The sequence below is a fragment of the Pelodiscus sinensis genome, chromosome 3 (assembly GCF_052426305.1).
Source record: "Pelodiscus sinensis isolate ZL-2025 chromosome 3, ASM5242630v1, whole genome shotgun sequence".
In the NCBI taxonomy this organism is placed as follows: Eukaryota; Metazoa; Chordata; order Testudines; family Trionychidae; genus Pelodiscus; species Pelodiscus sinensis.
The window spans coordinates 86,922,824-86,949,745 of NC_143054.1; the positions used below are offsets into that span (position 1 = coordinate 86,922,824).

The window sequence follows — 26,922 nt, forward strand, 5'->3', positions numbered from 1 at the left end:
GATTTAACTGATGAACCAGTAAATAACTGATCATAACAAATGTGAATGGAAAATGTTTTTAATATACTTTCTTCAGATTTTACTTATTGGTTTTTATGTTTGTGTCCCAAGATTTCCACAAAATTAAGGTTTATTTATAATTTTCTAAAAATGAATGTGAAAATAATCTTATAAAGAAAATAGAGACAAGTGATCTCTTTGAGCTATTTGTCTCACAACAACAGAACATGCAGGACAAAAGAACAAATTAAATCAGTAAATATAGAACAAACAAAAATATTTTTTATATAGCATATATAATAGAATCATAGCACTGGAAGGGACCTTGAGAGGTCATCAAGTCAAGTCCCCTGCACTCACAGCAGGATCAATCACCATCTAGACTGGGGAGGGTACCGCTGCAATAATTTGGTGCATGGTCAAGGGCCACACTCTTCTAGGATATTAATGGAGAAAGTGTGGGGTCTGGGATGGAGGATGGGCGCAGAAGGGAGATTGGGTTAAGGGCTTGGGGTGCAGGAGGGGATGTGGGATCTGAAGGAGTTTGGGTGAAGGAGGGGGTTGTGATCTAGTGCAGGCGATTAAGGTGCAGGCTCTGGGAGGATATATGGGTGGAGAGGATTCTGAGCTGGAGAAGAGTATGGAAGGGTGAATTGTTTGGGAGGGAATTGTGGCTGGGGCAGGGGTTCAGGAGATGTTGCAAAGGATTTGTGATGCAAGAGGGGGTTTTTGCACAAAAAGGAGCCATCTACACAGCTCCTTTTTGCACAAAAGCCTCTTGCGCAAAAGCGGCTGCTAATTAATTATGCAAATGAAGCGTGGTGATATTCCACTCCATGCTTCATTTGCATAAGCTTTTCTACAAGAAGGCTACAGTGTAGACATAGCCTAAGTGTGAAACTCATTGTTCCTTCCTAGGTGGAATCCTTTGCATTTGTCCTTACTGAATTTAATCTGTTACCACTACAAGTCACCAAAGCAAATACTCAGCTGCACGCCAAATTCTCAGCTGTGTCTAATATCTGTTGGGGATAACTTAAAGTATGTGGGGGAAAGGAATCAGATGATCCCAGGGCCAGTTTTATGCATAATTTGAACAGCCTTGGGGATGCTGTAAAATATACTAGGTGCCTATGACCCACAGTGAGAGAACAAAGTATAATAGCTCCTCTGCCATGCTTCCAACTCTCAGCTGGGAGGTCATAAGGGAGCTGGTAGCAGTCAGCCACAGCAGTTTTCTGCCAACTGGGACTATCCACCAGCTTTCTAGTCTTTTTATACCACAAGAATGAAAAAAAGTCCAGCATGAAGAAGAGAATGTTTCCCTGTGGCTGAACCTCAAGATTGTTCATAGTGTTTATTTATATTTTGCCATTATGCCCAATGTAATTCATCACTGAACTTTATTCCCTTATCATGCCCTCATGAAGCACAATGCTGACTAAAAACAGTTTCGTTATGTTTTTGACAAATTGTAAGTGTGAAAGTGTCTCTCTGAGTTTGCCCATGTACGTTACCAGTTTGTTATTTTATCTGAATATTTAATGTTGGTATATAACAACCCTAAACCTTCTAGATAAAGTTATAATAAAAGGGGAGAGACAATTTTATCATCATTAACGACATTAGTATTTCAATACACTACAATGATATGGTAAGCTAATCTTGTGCCTCAGAATGCTAAAATGTCGTTCATGGGAGCTAAGAAGAAATTTGCTCAGTCCCATAAACAATACTGCACAAATCAGTCTGATTTTGAAAATCCTCCCTTATAAGAGTATTTTCATAGAAGCAATATTAAGATGAAGATGGCTACGTGAGAGAAAAGATTAGCAGAACTGGGTTCTTGGGGGCATTAAGGTTTCCCCCCCCCTCCTCTAAAACATCAGATACTGCTTGAAGTAGAACACAAGCCTCAATTAAACTATGGTCTCATTTGGTAATGCAGATTCCTATGGGAATCTAACATGCAAGACAGTCATCATAACGTGGAATAAAGTTTGCATCAAGTATTCTGGATACCATTTGGCAGAAACGTTCGGTCTTCCTAGATTCTTTGGGAGTTGATTGCTTTTGTTGGGATGCACTTGTTTGGCAGTCGAAAAGCTACCGACCTTATAAGACTCTGGAACTGTTGGTTTCTCGAGTTTGTTCTCCACACCTCTGGAAAGCTGATGCCCAATGGCAGAGACTACCAATACACCATTTACTAAAAGAGCAAAACATGCATGAATAGGAAAATCTGAAGTTTAGTTGGTTTTATTGGTAGTTTATATCTATAAATTCCATATGCAAAAACATGATTATGCAACTTAAGGCTCTAACTAATGAGAAACTCGGTTGGCAAAGAAGCAGTGTCCTTCTAACAACACTGGCAAGGGAGAGAAGAAAAAAAAACACTCACTTCAGTATGTTATAGCAAGAGTGTCTATCTAGTGTGTTTCATTTCCAGTAATAGCCAAGACATTTAACATTTTGGCCCAAAATGGCTGTCTTCTAAAATTAAAAAGTTGCATATACCTACAGTTGAGTCCACCAACCACAGAATCTTCTGTTTACTTTATGGCAGCAACACTACAGCATGATTTTCAGTGATGTTTTCAAGCTGAGTTATAGAAGATATACTTTCAAAAAATTTATTTAGAATATTTTATATTTATATGAAAAGATACAAATTGTTCTTTTATATTATATATATATACACACTACATATAAAAATTATAACTAGTGAGAGTATATTTAACTGGATATTTCTTTGTATATAAATGGAAAAAGGATATAGTCTGGTCTTCAGAAGAAATAATGAAGATCTATGTACTTTTGTATGGGTGGATTAAAATCTTATTTAAATAATACAATAGTTCTAGGCTGATTTTAAAGAGAGTTTTAGACTTAAAATACATTCATAGAACCGAAATATATTTTTCTGCCAGAGACTACCAGTGTTAATTACTTTGTGGTAATCTTTGACTTATCAAATTAATATATAAATAAAAATAATAGGCAACAGGTTTGATTCTCCAATCTGTGGTAGCAGTATTTTTGGCAATGAAGTAATACTGGAATGACACCAGTATAACAGACTAGCAAATCAGGCTTACTACCTAAAAAAGCCATGTAGTTCATGGATTCATATCACAGGGTAAAAAAGAAACTTCCTTCAAGTCGATAACTGAATGGAATTGAGCTTTAATGATGATTTGCATAGGATTGTGTATAATTAGTTTAGGGTTACTTTTAAAGCTTGTATTGTTCCAGAAGCAGTATATCCTCAAAATGCAGATTTCCTTTAATGATTTTTGGTTTACACAGTGATAATTTAATATCTCAAATATTCCAAAGAGCTTTAGCATCCCAAATGTTCCAAAGAACATTTGTCTTTGTAGATATACATAAAATAAACAGGTAATTCATGAAGGCAGGTTCTGGAGAAACTCAGCATCAAGTGTAGCAGTTATTTCTAGAGTGCAGGGTCTAATGAGCAGTAGGTAAAAGTTAAAAAAAAAAAATCAGAATTTTCTTTTTTGCTATGATTTTGTCAAAGATACTCAGTTCTAAAGGCCAGCATCTAAACTATGTGTGATTTATTTAATATTCAAAACTTTAAATATTATTAAGAGGACAGTTTCTAAAGTGGTATAAATAAAAATAAATTTGGGAATTTATTATAAAGTAGGGAATTAAACTTACCATTCCCTACTCTGATATTTTTAATTTTATTTTATTTATCATTGAAATATTATTTTGATACAACCATACAGTAAATTGCTTTGGGAGAGGGGGAAAGAACCTTATTGCAACCAAAGAAAACATTTATTTATAGGAAAAATGGGGAAAGCCTTATGTTTGTTCTACCAAAATTTATTATTTAATAATTACAAAGTTTAAAGACTCTTCTGTTTTAAATAAAAATAATTGATATAATTACGCACATTATATAGTATCATGTCAAGTGATTCCAACAAATACCACATGAAATACAGTGCATTTTCAAATCAGAGACATACTTTCTCATTCACAGTGTTTGACATAGTACAGGAAAGCTTGTTCACATAGGGTTTACTTAAAGTCATGCTCTTAGAAATAATCCACACCACGCTGTGCCACAAAAAAACATTTTCTCAGAACGTGAAGTATCGGGCAAACCATTCCTGGCGCTGTGGATCCGGTGAAGCTTCAGTCTGAGGAGGGCTAAATTCATAAAAGAAAAAAAAAAATTTAACCCACAGCCAAAAACAAAGAGTGCAATAGGTCTGGAAAAAGCACAGATAATGCAATATGGAACACAAATGATCCAAAAATCTTTTCTTAAGTCAAATATCTCATTAGCGTAGTATATGGTCTAATTTAATGTCCCTCTGCAATATCTGTGATCATCCACTCCATTGGAGAGCATCAGCAGCACAGACAAATTAAAAAAACCACATCATAAGATAGAAAAATATTTGAAGATAATATTAATTAAAAGCATACCGTTAATTTTTTGGGGTAAAAATTTTTGTTGGGGGGAACTTTGGAGGGTCCTCTTTTAGTATCCTTTTCTTCTAGTTAAGATAGGTTTTAGAAGTATGATGCAAGCATCACATTCTTAAAGACATGTGCTTAATAAAGACTAGTCAGTAACTAAACAAAAATACATAGTATTTCAATATTTTACATAAATCAAACTGAAATATTATTTGTATAATTTCATGCATGCAGTTTAAAATACATTAATTATACACTAGGAACAAGGGAACTGGTGCATGACAAATAAGTTGCTCCTCTCTCTAATATGTTAATAAATCCACTGAATTAACAAGAAAATATACATGTAATTTTAATACTAGATCAAAGTTCTTTGGTCAACAAAAATTAAGAACAAAATAATCCTACCGTTTTACTGGGATAATACAAGGCACGAAACAATTTGCAATGGAAACTCCAGCATCATAATCCATGAATTCATGCACATGCATGTTACTGACGTCTGAGCATACGCATGCATATCACATGCACGGGGAAAAATAAGCAACACAATATATTTAACAAATGTATATTTTGTTGAAACAGAATATTACTACTTATTTATTTTTAATACGATCATTTCCCACTTCTATTTTTAACACTTGTCAGAATTGTGTCATTACTCATATAAATCATAAGAGAAGGAAACAACTGCTTGTCCAGCTAATTCTTATGCCATGGCTTCAATTTGCAAATAAAGTGTGTTATAGGAATAGGATAACAAGACATTTTAGGTACCGACAGAGAACACACTTTTACTGTGCACTCAGGATCCAGGAACCTAAAGCCCTGACTCTTCCCCCTTAATTTATTTGTTTAAATTAATAGTGCAATGCACTCCCCCATCCCTTTCAAAGATCTAATCTTGGAGATTTTAATCTTGATTTTCATTACTGGAAAGGCAGCCTTAAAACACCCAAGCATGCATGTTTCCCATTTCTGTTATAAACTAAAGTTTATGAAACAACTTGACACAAATAAGGAAAAGTGAAAAAAATGTTGCACAGAAAACAGTTTTGTCATAATAAAAGTCATGACACAATAATGAATTTTAAAAAATCCCAATGTTAAAAAGAATTCCTAAAGGACAACTGGTAAATCACAAAACATTTAAAACAATTGTTCATAAAACGTAAACAATTGGAAGCACATGAATCATATTGAGAAATATTAAAAGGTTGAAGGTTCAAGACTTATAAAATGGTGGGAAAATGTTACATTTCGATAGGCTCTACAATAAAAAGGAATACTGTAAAGAGGTTACAAACGGAGCGCAAAAATTCCACAGTAATATTTGTACTCAGCGTTAATAAAGCATGTGGGATTTTCATCTAAATAGGAATGCAAAATTTCAATGAGTTAAAAAAAAGGATTGGTGAGACAGTGCTCACCTCAAAAACGTCTTGGGCTCTTTGGGTGGTATTGGCTGTGGAAGTGGTTTGCTGCTGTTGAACTCAATATCGTGAATGGGTGAATTAGGAATGGGATCCAGGCGGTTAGGATGTCCATTGCCCACTCCGCTAGATTCCAGAGCACTTAGATTGGGTACACTCACAAACCTGTTTGTTGTTTTATCATTCTTCTTCTTTTGCTGCATTAAAAATAACAAATGTAAGGAAGGCTCCTTGCACCAGAACAGATGAGGTGATTGGTAGATAAGAAAGGTTTTTTTATAATTTTTTAAAACTATTGTGAGACTAGGAATTGGGAAGGAAGCGGAATAGTTTCTATAACTGAACTAAACCTTGATTGTATCCTTTGAACAGTGCTGAATAGCATAAATTCTAAAAGGAAAATTAAATATTTAAGCTAATTTACTAAGGAATTAAGGATTTGCTCGGCGATCAATATATTATTCTGACAGACTGAATGTATAGGACTAGATATTTTACTGGAAAGAGATGAAGAGGTAGCTAGTTCTCTACAAAATTATGTTTCAGACTGCTATTCTTTATTTCTTTTAAATCCATTCTTTGTATTAGTGAAATATTTCTGCTGTCAAATGCAATATAGCAAACTCATTGGAGGAAAAGGTAAATCTGTTCAATAAGTTTCACTTTGCCATTTAAATATAGTTTGGTAAACAATTAGTTTTTCTTTTTTATTAGAAACTTAGAAAACCTGCAATTAAGGTACATTCTTTGATTAGAAGCACTGACGATCCCCAAATCAAATGGGTGTTATTACATTATTATTGATATAACTGATCCTACAGAGCCGTGGTCCCCAACCCGGTGCCCGCAGGCGCATGGCGCCCGCCGGGCTCTTCACATGCACCCGCGGAGCAATCTGGGCTGGCCCTGCCCCATGGCGTGCGGCAGGTGCCAGCCCCGGGCGCATGGCCGGTCCCGCCCCCGGGGGCACCGCGCGTGCCCTTGCCGGCGCCGGCCTTGGCCCCGCCCCCGGGGGCGCCGCGCGTGCCCTGGCCCCATCGCCGGCCCCGGCCTTAGCCCCGCCCCCGGGCGCGCGGCGCCTACGGGGGGGGGGGGGGGCGCCGGCCCCGGGCGCGTGGCTATGGGGGGGGCCTCGCCCCCGGGCATGCGGCTGGGGGGGGCCCTGCCCCCAGGCGCCCGGCGGGCGAATGGCCGCGCCCCCTGGCGCCCAGCAACCTGAAAAGGTTGGGGACCACTGCTACAGAGTATTTCAGTTCCTTGCCAGAAAGAGGAAAAAACACCTTTTATCTCCAAGTAGAATATTCTAGCCACTAGATGGCATAACTGAATCAACTTTTCAATGAAGGATCTTTCAACCTCAACTGACTGTACCTCAGATGACTCAAAAGAGATAGATGAGTTATTGTGATACTAAAATATCAGTATCAGTAATTTATTAGCATGTAAAAATGAAAGATTACCTACAATCTGTGATGCCAGTATGAGCTTTAGCTCCAATAACTGATTCTTTAGAACTTATAAATATATGGGAGGTTCAAATCTCAAAAAGTTTACACAGAGAAATGGCCTAGTGAGGGGTACAGTATTTATTGTCTCTTCATTACTTCTGGCTCAAGTGCTTCCTATTTACAAAGTAAAACACTTTTTATTACAAACTATATTCCACTTATTCTCAAAGTGAAACTGTTTATTTTTTCTCACAAATACTATGTATAAATAGTTACTTCCCCATCTAAAGCATTTAGAAAAACAATCCTGTTACTTGTAAACTGTGCACATTTGATAGGAAGTCCCTGAAAAGTGCACATGTAACTTCTTCATATAATTTTAACATACACCCTTCAGAGCAGAACTGCATTTGAAACAATAGGAATGATGAGTTCAAGTATGGAAAAGAGTTGAAATTTAGATCAATTAAAAAACATTGCCCTATTGGCAATATACTGCCACATGACAGATCTATGTTTGAATTCATGTATTGCCCTCTTGCCTACTTGGCAAGCTGCAACAATACTTATGTTATGTACAGGTAATTAAACCGCCAATCCTCCCCAAAACCAAAAATTTTACCACAGTAAGTGGCACTGTAAATGGCTCGTTGTCAGCAGGAGCACTCTCCTGTTGACAACACAAATGCTGGTTCTAGGAGTAGAAGTATTTTGTTGGCAAAATGTGCCAACAAAGTGTTCACTCTGTCCGACTTTTAGTGACTCAGCTGTATTGACACAGCAGTGTTGCTAAAAGCATAGTAGTGTAAACAAAGCCTCTGTATTTCTCTCTTCCACCCACCTGAAGAAAGGTCAGTAACCAAGGCCTTGATACTGGAACAGTAAAGTCCCTTTTTAAGTATTAGGATGAAAGGTTTTCTTTGAGAACAATTAAATTAAAATGGTCCCACTTGCCTCCTCAGGCACACTCTGCTGAAAAAACAAGAAAACACCATGGCTATGTCTACACTGCAGGCTTCTTGCACAAGAATAATTTTGCACAAGAGTTCTTGTGCAAAAGTTCTTGTGCAAGAGTGCGTCCACACCAGTCAAAGCGCATCGCAAAAGTGAAGTGCTTTTGCGCAAGAGTGTCCATACTGGCGGGATGCTCTTGCACAAAGACCTCTCCCCCCCCCCCCCCCGAACCACTTTGGACAGGGCAAAAGGGCACCAGGACCTTCCAGGGGCAGGGGCTGGAGCTCCTTTGAGACACGTGCTTAAATGGATCTCCCTGGACAGCTGTTTCTCTGCTTTGGGACCTCTGGTAGGGACTGAAAGCTATAGTAGTGCCTGTTGTAGTTGCTCTCTGCCTCATTGGATACCACAGCTTGTGCCCTAGTGCTTTTGGGGACTTTTGCCTTCTGCTTGCTGTGCCACGGAGCCAGGGATGGCCCTGTGTCTGCTCTGGCTCCACATGACCATTTTGGAGTGCGTGCAGATGCTGTTCTACGCTGCCTCACTACTCCTGCACAAGCTCGATGCCGAGTTCACTCCAGACTCCCTCTCCCTAGATGCGGTGGCTTCGCTGTGGCATCCCTACTCAACTGTGGAGAGGCGATACTGGAGATTCAACACAAGTTCTGACTAGTGGGATCAGCTGGTCCTGGGACAACCAGCTATGGGACAACCAGCAGTGGCTTCACAACTTCAGGATGAGGAAGCAGACGTTCCTGAAGCTGTGTGGCTGGCTTGCCCCTGCGCTTCTCAGACACAACATCCAACTGCGGCCTGCCATCCCCATCAACAAGAGAGTCGCCATTGCCCTGTGGAAGCTGGCCACTCCAGACAGCTGCCACTTGATGGCACACCAGTTCGGGATGGGCAGGTCCACAGTGGGTGCCATCTTGATGCAGATAAGGCCCTCGGGGGGGACTGCAGTCCCTGCCTGGGGGAAGGGAAGACGCCAGGCTGGGAGAGGTACCGGGGGACGGGGTAGGGAAGCCCCATCACCCAGGGGCTCGTGCTGTCCCTCCCTCACACAGGCCTGCTGGTGTGTGGGGTGGGCTCCAGGGCTAAGGGGCCCTGGCATGTTTGGGGGGGGAGAGGGTATCGCAGAGGGGTGGGCACCCCCCAAAGGCTCATGCCCCTGCCCTGCCTCATTCTGTGCGTTCCCTGTGTTTCTATGTGCCCTTCTGCAGGTTGTCCGAGCCATCAACGACATCCTGCTCAGGAGGGTGATCCACCTGCGGGATGTGGATGCAACCGTGGCTGGCTTTGCTGCCCTGGGGTTCCCCAACGGCCGGGGAGCCGTGGATGGGACCCATATCCCCATCCAGGCACCAGAGCATCAAGCGGCCCAATTTCATCAATAGGAAGGGGTACTTTTCGATGGTGCTCCAGGCCCTCGAGGACCACCATGGCCGCTTCATGGACATCTATGTAGGGTGGTCGGGCAGGGCACATGACGCCCGCATCCTCAGAAACTCCAGCCTGTTTCGCAGGATGGAGGTGGGCACTTTCGTCCCCCAGCAGGAATTGATGACTGGGGACCTCTGCATGCTACTGTGCATTGTGGGGGACATGGCCTATCCCCTCATATAATGGCTGATGCGGACGTACACCGGACACATGGACTCTGGATGGGAAACATTCAACCAGCACCTGAATCAGGCCCGCAACCAGGTGGTGTGCGCCTTCAGATGGCTGAACGCGAGATTCCATTGTCTGCTCACCCATCTCAAAATGGGTGAGCAGAACATTGTGGAGGTTGTCACAGCATGTTGCTTGCTGCACAACACAGTGGAGCAGAAGGGGGAGGCCTTCCTCCCAGGGTGGATGGCAGGCGAGGGCCGGGCGTTTGAGCAGCCCCACACAGCTGCCATCTGGCAGGCACACCACAATGGAGTGAGCATCCGGGAGGCTGTCAAGGAGAAGTTCTCCCAGGACCCACACTAGGGTCTCTTCTGTCTATCGTCCACATCTCTCCTCTCATACCAAACCCTTCCGTCCTCACTTTCCCTCTCCTCCCAATAAACACAACTGTTTTTGGTAAACAAAGAATAAACTGTATTTTTTTACTTAGGGACGAAAGGTGGGCAGTTGGAGGGGGCGCTGAATTGGGAGGGGAAGGGGCTCTGAAATGGAACGGGGAGATATTGCTGGGAGAGGTGGCTCCTGCCAGTGCCTCCGCGGGTGCAGAGGCTTCGGCGCCCTTCAGGCCGGGTTGGGAAGGCATCACAGGGAGGTGGGCAGGACGGGGTGCAGCAGGAGGGGGCATGGCAACGGCAGCAGGAGGGGCGGCAGAAGGGGGCATCCAATGGCAACATAAGGGGTGGCAGGAGGGGGCATAGGCATGGCAGGGAGGGCAGCAGGGGGGGCAAGGCCATGCCATACTGCACGGCATGGCCAATGTGCGAGGTCAGCACAGCGATGCTGTCGCACATGCAATCGCAGCGGTGCAGGAATTGGCCCCACGCCTGCTGCCGCCACTCCTGGTCGGCCCACAGCTTCGTGCTGACTGCCTCCTCCATCCTCTCCACGACCTGCACGTGACACCACATAAGCTGGTCCTGCTGCCTGGCCCGCCGGACTGGTGCCTTGGTGGTCAGTGCCGCCACTGCAGGGCTGGAGGGTCCCTCGCTCCCAGCTGGTCCTCCTGCAGAGAACACAGAATACAGCAAGGAAGTTAGTCAGCCCTGCCCACAGTGTCCCTGAGTCTCGTGCCCTCATCCCTGAGCCTCACGTGATACCACACAACTGTGGCTTGGGCCCAATCGGTCCCCTGTGTGTGTTCACAATAAGGACTAGCTCAAAATCCTGGGGAATGAAGTGATCCTCCATGGATTTGGGAGACATCACCATGAATGAAGACCCCCTTTTGTCTGTGTCCTAGCCACTTGGCATGCTGTGTCTGTCTGCCTAGCACCGTGTACACTCCCTCCCCAAGGTAAAGCACATGGCTTCTACTCTTGTCACTGTCTGTGAGCATACACCATTGGGATGCTGTAGTCATGTTTGCGTGCACATCCCCAATTGCATGGGAGCAAGTGTGGCAGACGAAGTCTGGGTTCTTGGACTACTGTCATTGATTTCCTCGGAGACGCAGCCAGGGCTACTGGGGAGCGTACCGTCCCTGCAGCAAGACTCAGTGGCCAGAGGCCCGGCCTGGCTGCTTCCCTGCTCCCCCTCCCGCTAGCCCTCGGACAAGTAGCCCAGGAAAGTGTGTGACCACTGTCTGGGGATTCCCGTTGGGGCAGCATAGGGGCCAGGAGCAGCCAAGGGGCTCCGTGGGGGCTGCGCTCCGTGGGGACCCTGGAGCTGCCTGCAGTGTCCACGTGCCACGCAGTCAGGCTGCATGAGGCTGCAAGTGCTGCATACTGCTGCACGGTGTGCAGCTCGAAATGACTGCCTGACATTTCTCCCCACCCTCCCAGGCACTCGCCTCCCCTAACCTTGTGAGTGAGAAGCGCAACACTCACTGGAGGATCTGTCACTGGCCTTGGACGAGGCACTGGCTGCTGGGCACTGGCTTGAAGTGGAGGGTGACAGTGCTGCTGCGGTCCTCTCCCTCGTCCTCCAATGCGGTGGTCAGGTCTCCCTCCTCCTCCAGGTCAGCCTGCCTGACCACCGGGGTGTGCAGTCCAGTGTTTACCGCTGGCGAAGGCCCTTAGACCACCGTCTCCCCCAAGATGGTATGCAAGCAGTCGTAGAGGGGGCAGGTGTCGGCTCCTGCCCCTCGCTGTCAGTGGCTCTTACATTGCCCAGGCGCAACTCCTTGACCTTAGCTTGGACCTGTTCAAGGGTCCGGGCTGGATGTCCCAGGTCTGTGAGCACCCGGGCCATGTGGCTGAAGATATCGGCTTTGAGTCGCTGGGACTAGGGGTTGTGGAGGGCTTTTTCCTCCTGAACCCAAAGGTCCAGGAGGGCCTTCACCTCAGCCCTGGACCAGCAAGGGGCTCGATGCTTGCTGTCCCTGTGGGCCTGCTGGGAGTCCTGGGTTGGCTGCTGGGAAGAGGATGCAGGCTCACGGGGTGGCTCTGGAGTGCAGCTGGCAGAGCCGTGAGGTGGAGAGCTGCCGGCTATGCTGCCTGAAGGGTGCCTGAAGGGTATCTGAAGGGTGCCTGGGCCTTTAAGGGGGTGGGGGTTCGGCTAGCAGGAAGTAGCGAGCTGTGAGTGCGGGTATGGAGCATCCAAGCGGCCACAGTGTTTTTTCCTGGAAGGCCAGTTCTTGCGCAAAAACTCCCTGATGCCTGTCCACACTGCTCTCTTGCGCAAGAAGGCTTCTTCTTCGTATGGAGCGTCAGAACTGCTGTGCAAGAAGATCTCAGATCCAACGCCTTACTGTACATTTACTTGCACAAGAATGCATGTGCAGTGTAGATGCTCACAAGTTTTTAAGCAAGAAAGGCCATTCTTGCGCAAGAAGCCTGCAGTGTAGACATAGCCCATATGTGGTAAAAAATAAGATTAGTGAAAGTATAAGAGATCTGACTGTGAAGAGTACCAGTAGTGGTTCAAAATAAATTATATTATATTAAAGCTTTGTGTTTGATAGGTCAATCTTTTCTGGCAGCTTTTTTTTTTTTTAAACACACACTTTAAATGTAACAGCTTTACATTTCCCTGAGCATATTCTCTACACCCAAGCACTCAGGAAAAATAAAACAGTTTCTATTGTGAAATACAGAGAAACTAGGTTTCTGTAATTTTGCAAACAGTGCATTCTGGAGATATAAACTGACAGCACTTCCATGAAATTTACTCAAAACATTATAGAATACAAGATAATATGACTATATACTACAGAAATCTGTGGCATACATTTAAGCAGCTGTCAATTGTGCCTGATCACGCCTCAAGTGTTCAAAGCCCGTACTTACAATTCCTGATTTAAGTCTCCATTTCCTCTAAACTGTTCTCTAGTAACATATAATTTAAAAACATGCAAAAATCCAATGCTTTCAGAACAAGAAAGGCCAAATTATTTTGGCAAGGGAAGAAGTCCTTACAATTGAAATGTTGGTCTATAAAGTACTCAAGGATTTCTGTTCCCTCTCACTGACATTACCCACTGAACTCTGGCTTTTTGCACACAAACTTCTTATGCTACAGCTGATGGAAAATACTCAGGTTTTTCATCTTTTATATGTTGGGCTTTTTTCTTCCTCCTGTTCCTGTCAACATATGACAATGTCAACAAGAACAAATAGATTGCACACTCAGCTGGTTCACACCAGAACAGCTGCTGTATAGTGGGATACACATGTTAAAATAACTGCTGTCAGTGCTTTAAAAACCAATGCTGAATAATATGGTCATGACCTAAAAGAATACTGAATCAAGTTACTTTGTAATAAAAGGCTGACTAAAAAAAGACTGCCACAGAAAAATATTGGAATAGTGGAAGCTGGTGGACTTTGAGGAGAAGGATATTTTTTTCCACATCTACTGTAGAGTAGCTTCAAGAAAACTGTGGAAAATATATCTAACAGTACTGGGAATGGGATTTCCATTAAATACTAATTTATTTAATTAAAACTTAAAATATAGTCAACACTCTGTACATAAATACTTTCACCATGTTTTCTCCAGTATGTTTAATAGAGCACTTCCCAGATCTTGTTCATTTGGTTATATAATGAAGAGAAACATATGAACAAGTAAAATAAAGATGCATCAAGAAGTAGAAAAACAAATGACACTTGAATCTTCATGTTGTTATTTTGACTGTTAACTCATATCTTATTAGTGCAACATTAGCTGTTATTTCCCCTCCTTCTTTTTAGATGGTCTCCCTCAGTCTTACTTTCCTTTTTTGTTGATTATTTAGTCTATCATCTCTGTTCCAGGAAAAGTAGAATTTACAATATGTTCAATTTCAAGAAACTTTAATGCTTCTGTTTAGTCTGGCCAAGAAGAAACAAGCATCTCCCCAAATATTGTTCTGGTGGCTCAGTTTTCCACAAATCACTTCTGCAACTTTTAGGGTTTGATCCTAATTCTACTGCTGTCAGTAGGCATCCTTCCATTGATTGCAATGTATACTTGGTCAGGCCCCTAGTTATGAATTCCGAAGTTGCTGCTGAACCCATGGTTATCTTCCATGCTAGCTCTCTATACTGTTGCTGTGTTATCAACATAGCTCAGTGTGTGTGTTTTTTAAATGGGTAAGGACAGAATTATTCCAGGTGAGCTAAAGAAAATGGTTTGATAAAGTTTGTTTACTTTAAACTAGAAAACTATATACTGTTCAATAATTAAAATCTAAAATATTGCTAAGTATTATACAAAATCCAAGTTTTAGAAATCTTTTAATATGTAAGGCAGTCCTAACTCCAGTTTTAAAAGGTAAAAATTATAGAAGTACATTGTGATGGGCATTCCATATTCTTTATGAGAACATGCTTATGAATAAGAATCAACCATAACCAGAATATGCTTTACGCAAGGTATTTCATGTGAGATAATTGGAAAGGTTGTAATCTATTAAATATGTTTATCCCACTTGTATACATAATCGTTTTTGTAGATCAAGTTAGGAATATTGAACAGTGTATTTGTAATTGTACAATTGCTGCTTTGGGTCACTCCCACGGATTACACTTCAGGGCTGTGATGTACTATTAGCAAGAGACAATGAAGCACATCCTTCCTGCCCATGTGTGGATCAGCCCATGAATTATGGAGACAGGGGCCTTGAAGAGACATGTGAGCATGTTACCGGATAGTGGAATTCTTCTTAAACTCATGAGAAGGTGGGAGAAGATCACACAAACAAAGGATGGGATGCAAATCCTGTTTAAGGGTGGGGAGTGAGGTAATCCAGATCATCAGTTCTCCCCTGCTATCCCACCTAAGATGACTGCTGGAAACAACTAAGCTTGAGCTGGGGGAAGGAATTGGGCCCAGACTAGAAGGATGTCCAGTCTGTGAAGATTATTAAAAAACCTTTAGGGTGCAATATTACATGTAACTAGTTTCTTTAGTTTCTTAAACTTAGCTTGTGTTTTGTTTTATTTTGCTTAGTAAATATACTTTATTCTGTGTGCTAACTCTTATAACCACTTAAATCCTATCTCTTTATAGTTAAAGCCCTACCAAATTCATGGCTATGAAAAAACCTGTCAGACCATGAAATTTGGCCTTCTGTGTACTTTTACACTACGCTATACAGATTTCACAGGAGAGACAAACACTTATCTTCACATAAAAGGGAGTTGCAAGGGGTTACAAGGTTATTTTAAGGGGGTTGCAGTATTGCCACCCCTACTTCTACACCGCATTTACAGCTGGGCAGTTGGACAGTAGCAGCTGTTGGCTAGGTGCTCAGCTCTGCAGGCAGTGCCTCAACAACAGTAGTACAAAAATAAGGATAGGAATACCATACCATGCTACCCTTACTTCTGCACTGCTACCTTCCGAGTTGGACAGTCGGAGGGTGGTGGCTGCTGACTAAGGGTGCAGCTCTGGTATCCCCGCCAGTAGCCATCGCTCTTCAGCTGCCCAGCTCTGAAGGCAGCATTACTGTCAGCAACAGCATAGAAGTAAGGGTAGAAGTAGCATCCTCCTACAAGAACCTTGTGATCCCACCTCAACTACTTATGTGAGGTTCCTTATAATTATTACACCATGAAATTTCAGCTATACATAACTGAAATCATGAAATGTATCATTTTAAAAATTCTGTGACCATGAAGTTGATCAAAACAGACAGTGAATTTGGTAGGGGCTTATTTATAGTTAATAAAATATTTTTTATACTTATTGTATTAAATATAAATAGGGCCCTACCAAATTCACTGTTTGTTTTGGTAAATTTCATGGTCATGAATTTTAAAAAGCATTTTTTTAAAACCAGTTTAAATAATTATTACTAGGGAGCAGCCAGGAGTCCGTGCAGCTCTCTTTACATTGAGACAGAGGGCAAATTTCATGAGTTTATATAGGTATCTATATAGCATAAGATGCATTTATTTAGGGTTCAGCTCCCAGATTGTCTATGTCAGTGGTACACCCAAGATCACTTTTTAAATGTCAGAACAAGCCAAGATCTACCGCCCCATCCTTCCCGCAAAACCTCACCCCTTCCTTGAAGCCCCACCCTCTCTATTCTCCTCCTCTCCATCACTTGCTATCCCCAGCCCTAATACACTCTACACTGCCACTGTTTTCCCCCCGATTCTTCCGTAGGAAGAGGTTTTTCTAGACTGGACCAAATGTCAGAAAAAAACCTTCTTTTGGCAGCCCCCTTATTCCTCGTGGAACTAGGAGTACAGGGGTTACCTTAAGAGCATGTTTGCACTTCCACACACAAAAAATGTGGAAGAACAAATGTGTGAATAGTTTTTCCAGGATATCTCTGGAACCCTGGAAAAACTGCTGCAGTCTAGCCATACCCTCACTCGGTTGAGACAGGATGTGTAGACTCTGGGGTGGGAATGAGGGATTTGGGTGTGGGAAGGGGTGAGAGGTGCAAGCTCTGGGAAGAAATCTGGATGCAGGAGGAGGTGGAGAAGGGGACGCTGGCTCAGGGAGGGAGCGCCAGGCTGGGAAGTGTTGGGGTCAGATGGAGGGTTGGGCTACTAAGCAAGCCTTGCGGATGTGAGGGTGCAGGAATTTGGATTGGGGTTTGTGAGGGGCTCAGGGCAGGGGGGTGTCCAATGTATGATAGGCTCAGATCTAGAGTCTAGGGAGGGGGGCAGGATTGTTATGATGCTATGACCAGATGGAAGCTTGGCCCCAATTGGGGGTTTGCTGGCCAGGCTTCATTTTTAAATAAAATACTATGTCAAACACAAAAAATTTCCGCATTGTCTTTATTTATGAGAAGGGCAGGGAACCTGTTTTAAGTCAGGGGTCACTGACCCACAGAAAAGTCAGTTGGGGCTATACAAGTGAGATGTAAAAAAAATAACTCCTCCAAAACTCTCCCAACCCTCACTAATGGGGCCCCAACTGTGCTGGTGGGAGCAGAGGACATGGTACTGGGGAAGGGTGCTGGGGCAGGGGACAGGGTGCCAGTGGGGGCAGGGGACAGGGTGTTGCAGGAGGCAGGGGACAGGGAGTCCCCCGCACCTGCCTTCTCCCGGGATTCCTCTCCCCTCCCCTCCACAGAGGAGGGAAGCCCCAGCGCATGCCTCCTCCAGGGACGACAACCCCCCTCCCACAGAGCAGGGAAGCCCAGGTGTGCACCTCCTCCAGGGATGACTCCTCCCTCCCTCAAAGAAGGGAAGCCCCGGCACAAGCCTCCTCTGGAGGCTCTCCCAAACCCCTGCAAGTTCCTGGCAGGCCACAGACGTGGGGGAGGGGGAGCAGCCAGCGCACTTCTGTAATCCCCAGAAATGGTGCACAGCTGCAGGACTTCTGAACACCCCACAGGAAGCTGGCAAGAAAAGCCGCTCCGCATCTCCCTGGTCTGCTGGGGGGGGGGGGTCCTCCGCGGCAAGAAAAGCCTGGTCTGCTGGGGGGGGCACACTAGCTGCGCCCCCCCCCCCCCAGCAGACCAGGGAGACGCGGGCGGCGGGACCGCCGAGAGGCACCGCGGTCCCGCCGCCCACGTCCTCCGCAGCTTTGCTCTGCGTCTCCCTGGTCTGCTGGGGGGAGGTGCAGCTAGTGTGCCCCCCCACCAAGGCTTTTCTCGCTGACGCCTGGGGTAGAGCAGCTGGGGCGCTGCCGGGTTGGTCCAGTAGCCCCGAGGAGCGGCGCTGCGGGACCAACCCGGCAGCGCCCCAGCTACTTTGTCCCTGGTGTCCAGATTCAGCCGCTGTTGAAACTGATCAGCGGCTGATTCCAGGAAGCCCAGGGCAGAGCAGCTCTGCCTCGGGCTTCCTGTAGTCAGCCACTGGTCAGTTTCAGCAGCGGCTGAATCTGGACGCCAGTTCCGACTTACATACAAATTCAACTTAAGAACAAACCTACAGTCCCTACCTTGTACGTAACCCGGGAACTGCCTGTACAAGTATATGTGTCAGGAGGTGAGTGTGAAAGGGAGAGAGCTTGTGTGACCCACAGATAAGGGAAACGGTGTGTGTAACACAGTTTGTGTGTGTGTGTGAGCTAACTATTGAGGAAATATCAGGTTAACATTGCACTGTCTCTTTAAGAAAGGGATGTGCCCCTCAGAATACAGCAATAGTCTTCCTGAGCCAGACTCAGTCCCCTCTGCCCTGGTCTGTGGTGACTGCTAATGGGGTATAAGAAAAGAGAGAGAGAGAATTTGTGTGTGTGTGTGTGTGTGTGTGTGTGTGTGTGTGTGTGTGTGTGTGTGTGTGTGTGTGTGTGTGTTAAGAGGAGATAGAGTCTATCTGTGAGTGCGTGTATGAAAGACAGATTGTGAGCTGGCTGCTGGGGAAATCTAAGGAACAAACTGCCTTTTTAAGAAAGGTAGTCACTCGCCATTCCGACTGCAGCAGTTCAGAGTTCTCTCCTGAGCCAGGCTGTGTCCCCCTCCCCCTTCTTCTCTGCTTTGTGGAGTTTGGGTACATGGCCAAGGGGATACCCTGAAATTAGCAGTGCCCCTGATTGCCCTTCCAACCCCAGCATCCCTCCCTGCTCTGCACAGCCAGCAGGAGTGTCAGGTCCCTCCTGGGAGCAGCTGTAGGACAGCATGAGAAAGGGCACTAGAACACATGCTGCTGGCTATGCATGCTCTACTGAATCCGAGTGTGTGAAATTCTCTTGAACAGCCACACACATGCATAGTTTACAGGGAACACAGGACATAAACAGGCACACATAAGTCCAAATATTTGTGTGATCAATATGCAGATCTGAAACTGCAGAAGTCTGCATAAGCCATAAGTGCTTCATAAAACAAAGTGACAAAAAAATCCAAACCAAAACAAAAAAACCCACACCAGCTAACACTGCAGTTTAAACCTCAAAGGGTTAAGACAGATAAGAAAATCTTCCACAACTTTTGAAGCTACACTCCCAGCTCTTTGTCTTGTAGCAATGTGTAGGGTTCCTGTAAGCTACACATTACAGCAAAGAATTCTCATAGGGAAAGGCTGAGAGAGTGAGATACTACACTGCTAAAATGGCAGAAGAGATGTGGGATGCACTAATTGGCATGTAGAAATCCTTAGTAGGACATTTTACTCTATTCACCTAAAGCATTCTTCACTAACTAAGCTGCTATTTGCACCCGTTAGCTGGGCATACAGTGTTTGTATTCTACATACTCCTGTAAGTGTAGGCCTCACTTTTATTTGATTTAGGTGTTGACAGTTTTGATGTTGTCTCTGTTAGGCTCCAAACTATGTGTAAGCTTGAAAGCTCATCTCTCTCACCAGCAGAAGATGGTCCAATAAAAATATTACTTCACTCACCTGTGGAACTAACATGACATTTCAGACCATCACCGTTCACTCTTCTTGTATGTTATAATCCTTCCCCCGATATCTGTTATTTGTCTTGTCTACTTACAATCTAGATTTTAAAAAGTTTTATGCCATGTTTTCACAGTATGACTGAGCACACTGGGTTACAATCTTAACTGGGGTCCCTAAATACTACATAATACAAATAAATAATAATAAATAGAATACAGGTAATGGTAAACTACATTCAGTGTTTTGAACACATCTAATAAAATACAGAGACTATCACGTCTACAGATAATTTTCCTACTATGTATTAACATCGATTTCTTTTCCATTTTAGCAGTAAAACCTGTGGAACCTACCTTCACCAGTGGATTAATAACACCAACATTAGGACTTGCATTAAACACTTTGTTGAAGTTAGTCTCTCTGTTGACTAGTTCCAGCTGATAGAATTTTTTGTCATCCTAATAAAGCACAAGAAATATAAAGTTCTCTTTATGCATTTTCCATTCGCTAATGGCAAGATATGTACATAAAATGGTTTCCGACATATTCAGTTTTAAACCTTTATTCCTTACCAATTACAATCAATCCATTATTTAAAATGTATGTATTATCTTATAAACAATGAAAGAAACACTAAATAATTTACATTAATGGGTTTCTGTTATGTACATTTTTTGCTTGAAAGAGAGCATGGTCTAGTGCAAGGCTACTCAATGCGCTGCCTGTGGGCCGCATGCAGCTCACGGCCCATTTGTTTGAGGCCCACAGTGTGTTTTGGGTTTACACAGGGCTCAACATGCTGCCCACAGATGGAATCATTTGAACGTGGCCTCCACTGGGAACATGCTCCACAATGGCGAGGCGTCTCTCAGGCTGGGTAAGCATTAGAAAGACGCAAGTGGATGGGCTGGCTGGAACAGATGGGGTACAGGGTGTCAGTGTTTCTAACCCCCAAAGAGGTGGTGCCAGGAGCGCCAGGGCATTGTATGAAAGAAGCTATTTGCATATATATTTGTATGTATATGCAACCACACTTAAGATGCGGACCTCAGCATGTTCTGTGAGTATCATTGTGGCCCCCGGGGCTTCCAAAGTAGCCCTGGTCTAGTGGATTGTGAATAGGCAGGGATCCACAAGGCTCAGTTTTTGCTCTGTTATATAAGAACATAAGAAGTTTTTGCTCTGTTGCTATCCACTTGTGTGGCTTTAGTCAAATACATCCCCATCAGAAAAGCTGCATTAAAAACCCCCCTAAAGGCTAAGGAGTGAGCCTTCGCAAGTTCCCCGAATTTCAAATGCTTTACATTTTCAAAACATTGTATGAACTTTTAACTAATCCACACAACATTACTACACAGTTGCTAAAAACAATCCCATTATAATATGCTGGGTGTCTACAACTCCCCAAATAAAGCTACAGCAGCCTGACAGCTGATGTTCCTAATTCAGCAACAAGCGCTTTGAGCCATGGAGTTTCAGAGCTGTATGGTTGTAATCAGTTTCTCCTTTATTAAGCTGATTTTCTCCATCTTCACCTGTCTAAAATCCTGTTTAAGGTCCTGTCTGAATCAAATTTTGTATGTATGGTTTATGATCAGAGCAACTTTTTCTTCTTTTTGGTGCCAAAAGTGAGGTAAATTGAACACGCCATTTTTGAGATACGGAAGCTGGGAAAATTAGATGTGGATTATATTTAAGACTTAATGCTATTTTGTCATGAAATATTTCAGAGATAGTTTGACATACAAATTTCAGATTGGTTTTTTCAAGCTTTTGAATGTCTATGCTTAAAAAAAACCCTTGCTTTTTCATTTTGTAAGCTGTTCATTGCTGAATTAGGAGCATCAAACATTCCATCAGGCTGCTGGAGGCTTAAGAGTCACTAAACCTTGTAAGATTTGTCAAGAGTCTGACATAGTAAAGTTCAGCAGAAGGACTGTCTGGTGTTAAAAATGTAAGCACCACAAGGACAACTTATATCCTCTTCTTGATTCATTAGTACAGAAAGTGGTAATGGTGCCCCCAAACTCTCGAGGTCACACAGTCTAGCACATTAAACACAAGACTGGGAGCCAATCCCCATATTTTATTCTCATCTTTACAATTCTGCACAGGTTCATTAGACATAGCACTTCAGTGGGCTAGAGGATGACCTTCACGATATGCTGAAGACTAGACCAACCCCCTTTACAGCCACACGATTGTACCAAAACCAGCTCAGCCAGACAAGAGAATCCAGCCCATTATTTATCCATCTCACAACATTCCTATAGTATATCTTACCCATTTTACAGGATTCAGAAAATATAACAGACCTGTCCAAGGTCACATAGCAAGCAACTCTTAGAAGCTGGGTTAGAACCAAGGACTCTTGACTCACAGATCAGTCCTTCTCTAGTAAACTACAGAGTACACCAGGACATTAACTTTGCTTCTGAGGAATGTTTTCTACATAGGCAAGGGTGTGGGGGAGACTCACGAATATATAAACTGAGATGGAATGGAAAGAATTAAGGGAGTGGACATTTGAAATATTTTCTGCTGAAAGAAAAGCAGGTTTAGGAACAAAAAGTAAGAAGTTACAATGAAATAGTCATGCTCTGATGAAAAGTTTGTCTTACTGATTTAAACATATGTTCTTAAATATTTCATTTTCCTAGAGTCATGGGTTCAAATCTAGGCAGGAGTACCTTACTCCTCTTCTTCAAGGTTGATAAAATGGAATTTTGAGATTTTTCAAAAAGAAACATAACTGAAATTCTCCCCATCCACCACATTATTACTGTGGTACAGTATAGCAGGGGCCACACAGATGTGAAAGGAACAAGTAGAACATAAATGTTAATAAACTTGAGTTAGTGGAACTGGTGTGTTACAATAAAAGGTTACTGGGGAAACAAACCTGCTCTTTCCAGTATTCTCTGCCTTAGTAGAAAAAGGTACCCATACCTTTTACTACATCACCCAGCGTGCCCAGACACGTTACGTTTTCACATTACTCCCTTTGCCACCCACATCTCTTTCCCAAATCCAATGAATGCAGTCCAAAATGGATGTGGCATTTATATCAGCTATTTAGCTGAAAGGTTGGAATCTTAGAACTAGCTATTGTTTTCACACTTTGATTCCGATAGTGAAGATCTTCCAATCAAAAATACAACATTGTGTCATTCAGCTAAAAAAATGAAGGAAATTCCAAAACACAATGTTTAAGCCTTGAATAACTTCAGAGAAAGAAACACCACATAATGTTGTAGTTTAAGAAAAAATTATCCCCAAAAGCCAGGAAATTCATTTATACATTGTTCTTTCCACTGGAAAGTATGACACTGTAGTTATGGTACCCCAAATAATTTTATGTCTGCCCTCATATTCCTGCAAATCATCCACTCAAAATCACGAGAGTCTGTTTACACATGACAATTGTAAGCACATATTACCATCACACTATAACATGCTCAATATATGAATATATCCACCACCTATTCGTTATACTGTATGCATGCTACCTACTCAACCAGAGACTAATCTTCAGTTCACCTTCTCTTGACAAACAGTAGTAACACCAACATTTTGCCTCTCGAGAAAAGACTAATGAATGGTCTTGTGGTTAACGCACAGAATTGAGTGTTAGGAGACTCCGACACTAAGCTTGTCTTGATACTGTGTCTCAATTTTAGTTGTACAATGGAGATAATAATACTTACCTGTTTTACAAAGGTGTTATAAAGCTAATTTAATTGTTGTTTATAAAGCATGTATATTGAGAGCCTCAGATGGCATACACTATACAAGTGAAAAACAATAAATTTCATATATATCCCAAGACCTACAATATTTAACTCCCATCCTCTTTTCCCAATAGAACTCCCTCACATTATTTTAATATTTCATTTTCCTCAATGATTGAGCTTTGTGATAATGCAGATTTCTTAATTTTAGTATTGTTTACAGTTAACATTTGTATACTTTTTTGCAAAAGTCATGGCCAATATGGTTTAAGATGCCCACAGATGCAGGCAAAACACCAGTGTACACAGGTTTTAAGATGCACTCAGCTACCAGACTTACTGTCTGTTTTTTAACATGCCACTTAGCCATGGGAATATAACTATCTTACACTGAGGGCACCTATAGGATGGTACCCCATCCAAAGGTGGGAGTAAAATTATTTGGCATTCCTTAATTCCATATTCCCATACTTTCCAATGCATATATGTTTTATATTCGATAGGCTGAACCTCTCTAGTCTGGCACCCTCGGATCCTGCAACATTAGTGGTCCGGCATGATTTTAGTTAGTTGGATATCCATTTACCATGGATGTGGTTAAGCTTTCCCACAGTCCCATAAAGTTTATTTATGACAAATTCTCTGGTTCAGCATAGGTCATGTCTCTGTGGTGCCAGACTAGAGACATTCAACCTGTATTTAAGTAACCTTAACTTGGAATTTTCTGAATTCCAGGCACTTATGCGTTAAGAGAGTATTGTAATATTGAAACGGGTGGTTTTTTTGGGAACTTACATTTTTATATGTGTTTACAATATTAAGCCCAGTTGTGCAAACATTTAGGTATGTGCTTAACTTTACTACTGTATTTTCAGTTAAATCAATGGGACTACTGCAATCAAGTTAAGTGTATGCATAAATATTAGTACAACTGAGACCTTAAAATCAACTTTAATCAAGTTTTTTCAAGGAATCAGACTAATAGATATATCTGTTAATACATTAGTACCAGAAAGACCACAAAATGTCTTACAATCAGTTTCTTTATGAGTTGGTCCCTTTCTGCAATCAAGTCTTTCAACTCTGCAATAAGCTGTAAATCTTCTGGTCTTGATTCCCTGTTTTGATATTTCTCTTCCATTTCTTCTAAACTTCACAGGAGAAAAAGAAATCACCTTTAATTTAATGTTGTCCAGAATTAAATTCCAAATGAATACAACCAGACCTTTGATAAGTATAATGAGGTATTCATTCAGGCTATGTTTTATTTTTATCCCTCATATAATTAACATTTTAATATAAATCAAAATTACTGGTTAAAGAAGTTTCAATCTTAACTTCAATATAAACTACCATCTTTGCTATGGCAAACAATATTTTGGGAAAGATTTTGAAAATTCATCATGCTTTCTGTGTGTGCAACAATGGACACCAATTAAAAGGCCTAGTTTAAGCTAGATTGAAAATCAGGCCCTCTGAGCAAATAAAAATATGTGCAGTGGAATGACAAGATGTGGCAGATAAGATCGGTTCTTGTGTGCTGTACAGAGACTAAACATTAGCATCTAAAGAGTTTCAGAGGGGTAGCGCCATGCTAGTTTGTAACTTTAAAATTAGCATTTAACTTTATCTTAAACTTGAATTTGCTGAAGCTGGCAATATGCAGCTCAATTAGATTTTTCTGAGAAAAATAAAATAAAATATTTCCTTTAATAGATTACTAGACTGTAAAAAGGTGCATGGTTGTGGTACTGAAGAAAGAGAAAAGAAAGACACAAGGGTGGCATCATCTTCCTCTACTCAAGTGGAGAACAGTGGGGCAAAGATATCCAGGAATGGTGAAGACTAATTTGTAACTAATTCCTGTCCACAAAACCAACAAAGTACCATCAGAGAGATGGAATAAAAGGAAATAGCTGAAAGAGACAAACAAACACCTGAATATTAGCATTTAATGAGGCAAGTAAAAGTTGATTAAGTTGAGAAAAATACAAGGAAATTTACAGAGTGGGAAAGCATTAAAGGAGAGAACGATTATAAGCCAGCCAATTTAGTGAACAATTGTAGGAGAAATAGCACAGGAATTCTTGAAACTTTTGAGTTTTCAGAAGATAGATTAAAAATACCACTTGTCACGAAAATATTATTCTCAAATTCCTAACAGAAATCAAACTCATGATGTGAAATACTGCCCACTAGATTGTTACTGTCTGCCAAATCCAGCTGTTGTACAGGTTACTGCCTTGAGTTTCATCATGAATACAGATAATTTAAACAAGCTTTTCCATAAAAGGGAAAAAAGGGGGGAAAACTACAATTTAAGGTGTTAAGTCAGACGTATTTTAATTCCACGTAGCTTTCTAAGCTACAGATCTCTTCACATTTCATGAATATTTCCCCTTCAGAAGCAGTTATGTAATTTTAACTTTGGCCTTACATGACTGTCTACATCTGGGACTCATTAGAATGACATCAATTGATAAACTGAGCAAGTACAGTCCTTCTTTCTATTTCCTAATATGAGATTGTTAACCCTCACTAAGGCTTCCTCTAGACTGCAAGCCTCTTTCGAAAGAGGCTTTTTCGAAAGATACTTTCAAAAAAGCCTCTTTCAAAAAAGAGCGTCTAGACTGCAACCAGTACTTTCGAAAAAGCAAGCCGCTTTTTCGAAAGAGAGCAGTCTGGATGCTCTCTTTCAAAAAAGCACAGTTTGCATTACATAGCGCCTTTTTTCCGAAAGAGCATTTTCGAAAAAAAGCGTTATTCCTTGTGAAATGAGGAGTACCGCCGTCGAAAGAAAAGCCACATTCTTTCGATTTAATTTTGAAAGAACGCGGCTGTAGTCTAGACGCAGGTGAAGTTTTTTTGAAAAAAGGCTACCTTTTTAAAAAAAAAACCTGCAGTCTAGACACAGCCCAAGTGACAGAGGAAAAAGTTTAAATGGGTCACCTATTTAAACAAGTAATCTCCCCAGCTGACTAAGGTTGCCAGGTGTCCGGTTTTGAACCGGACAGTCCAGTATTTGAGCTTTCTGTTTGGGAAACAAATTGAGAAAACATAAGTGAGAAAATATGAATGTCCAGTATTTTCTAAATAAGATGTAATGTAGATTGTGATGTAATGTCAAGTGTGTCTGTTGTTTTTATTGAAAGCATCTGGCAACCCTACAGCTTCCGGGTGGTTTACCTTTTTGGCCATGATGGGGCATAGAGATCTCTTCCAGCTGGTGAAGCTTCTCCAATAATTAAAGGGAGTGAAGGCCTTATGACTAAATCAAGCAGAGGACTGGAGATACAGCAACTAACATGGAATGAATGCATGATGTTGGCATGAGGAAACGCGATCAAGGACACCAGAATGAGGAGTGGCAGTATATGGGAAGAAGGAACTTCAGTCACACTTCTCCATAATACACTGGGGTTCCCAAGCAGTTTACTGGTCTTATTCTGCCACCATGCAGAACTGTGTAGCAGCTGCATGATGCAAAAGGCAATGCATATTCTGATCTGTAGGAAGCTAGTACTTTCTGAAA

The 26,922-nt window shown here is 42.4% G+C and overlaps 1 protein-coding gene across 10 annotated transcripts in view; it reads right to left on the bottom strand.

Annotated features, from left to right (window-relative positions):
- Window positions 1–2,243: 2,243 nt before the first annotated feature.
- FAM184A (family with sequence similarity 184 member A) overlaps window positions 2,244–26,922 on the bottom strand; it is a 186,934-nt gene continuing 162,255 nt past the window's right edge. For 2 of the 10 annotated variants that reach the window (XM_006123065.5, XM_006123073.5), the window contains 4 exons: window positions 24,424–24,541; window positions 20,013–20,117; window positions 5,898–6,097; window positions 2,244–4,191 (listed from right to left, as the gene is read on the bottom strand). In XM_006123065.5, coding sequence (XP_006123127.3) covers window positions 4,122–4,191; window positions 5,898–6,097; window positions 20,013–20,117; window positions 24,424–24,541 — 493 coding nt within the window. In that variant the 3' untranslated portion in view covers window positions 2,244–4,121. Of the gene's footprint in view, window positions 4,192–4,875; window positions 4,970–5,897; window positions 6,098–20,012; window positions 20,118–24,423; window positions 24,542–26,922 lie in introns of those variants that run through there. The other 8 variants (XM_006123068.5, XM_014573632.4, XR_332068.5 and 5 more) reach the window with 7 other exon arrangements.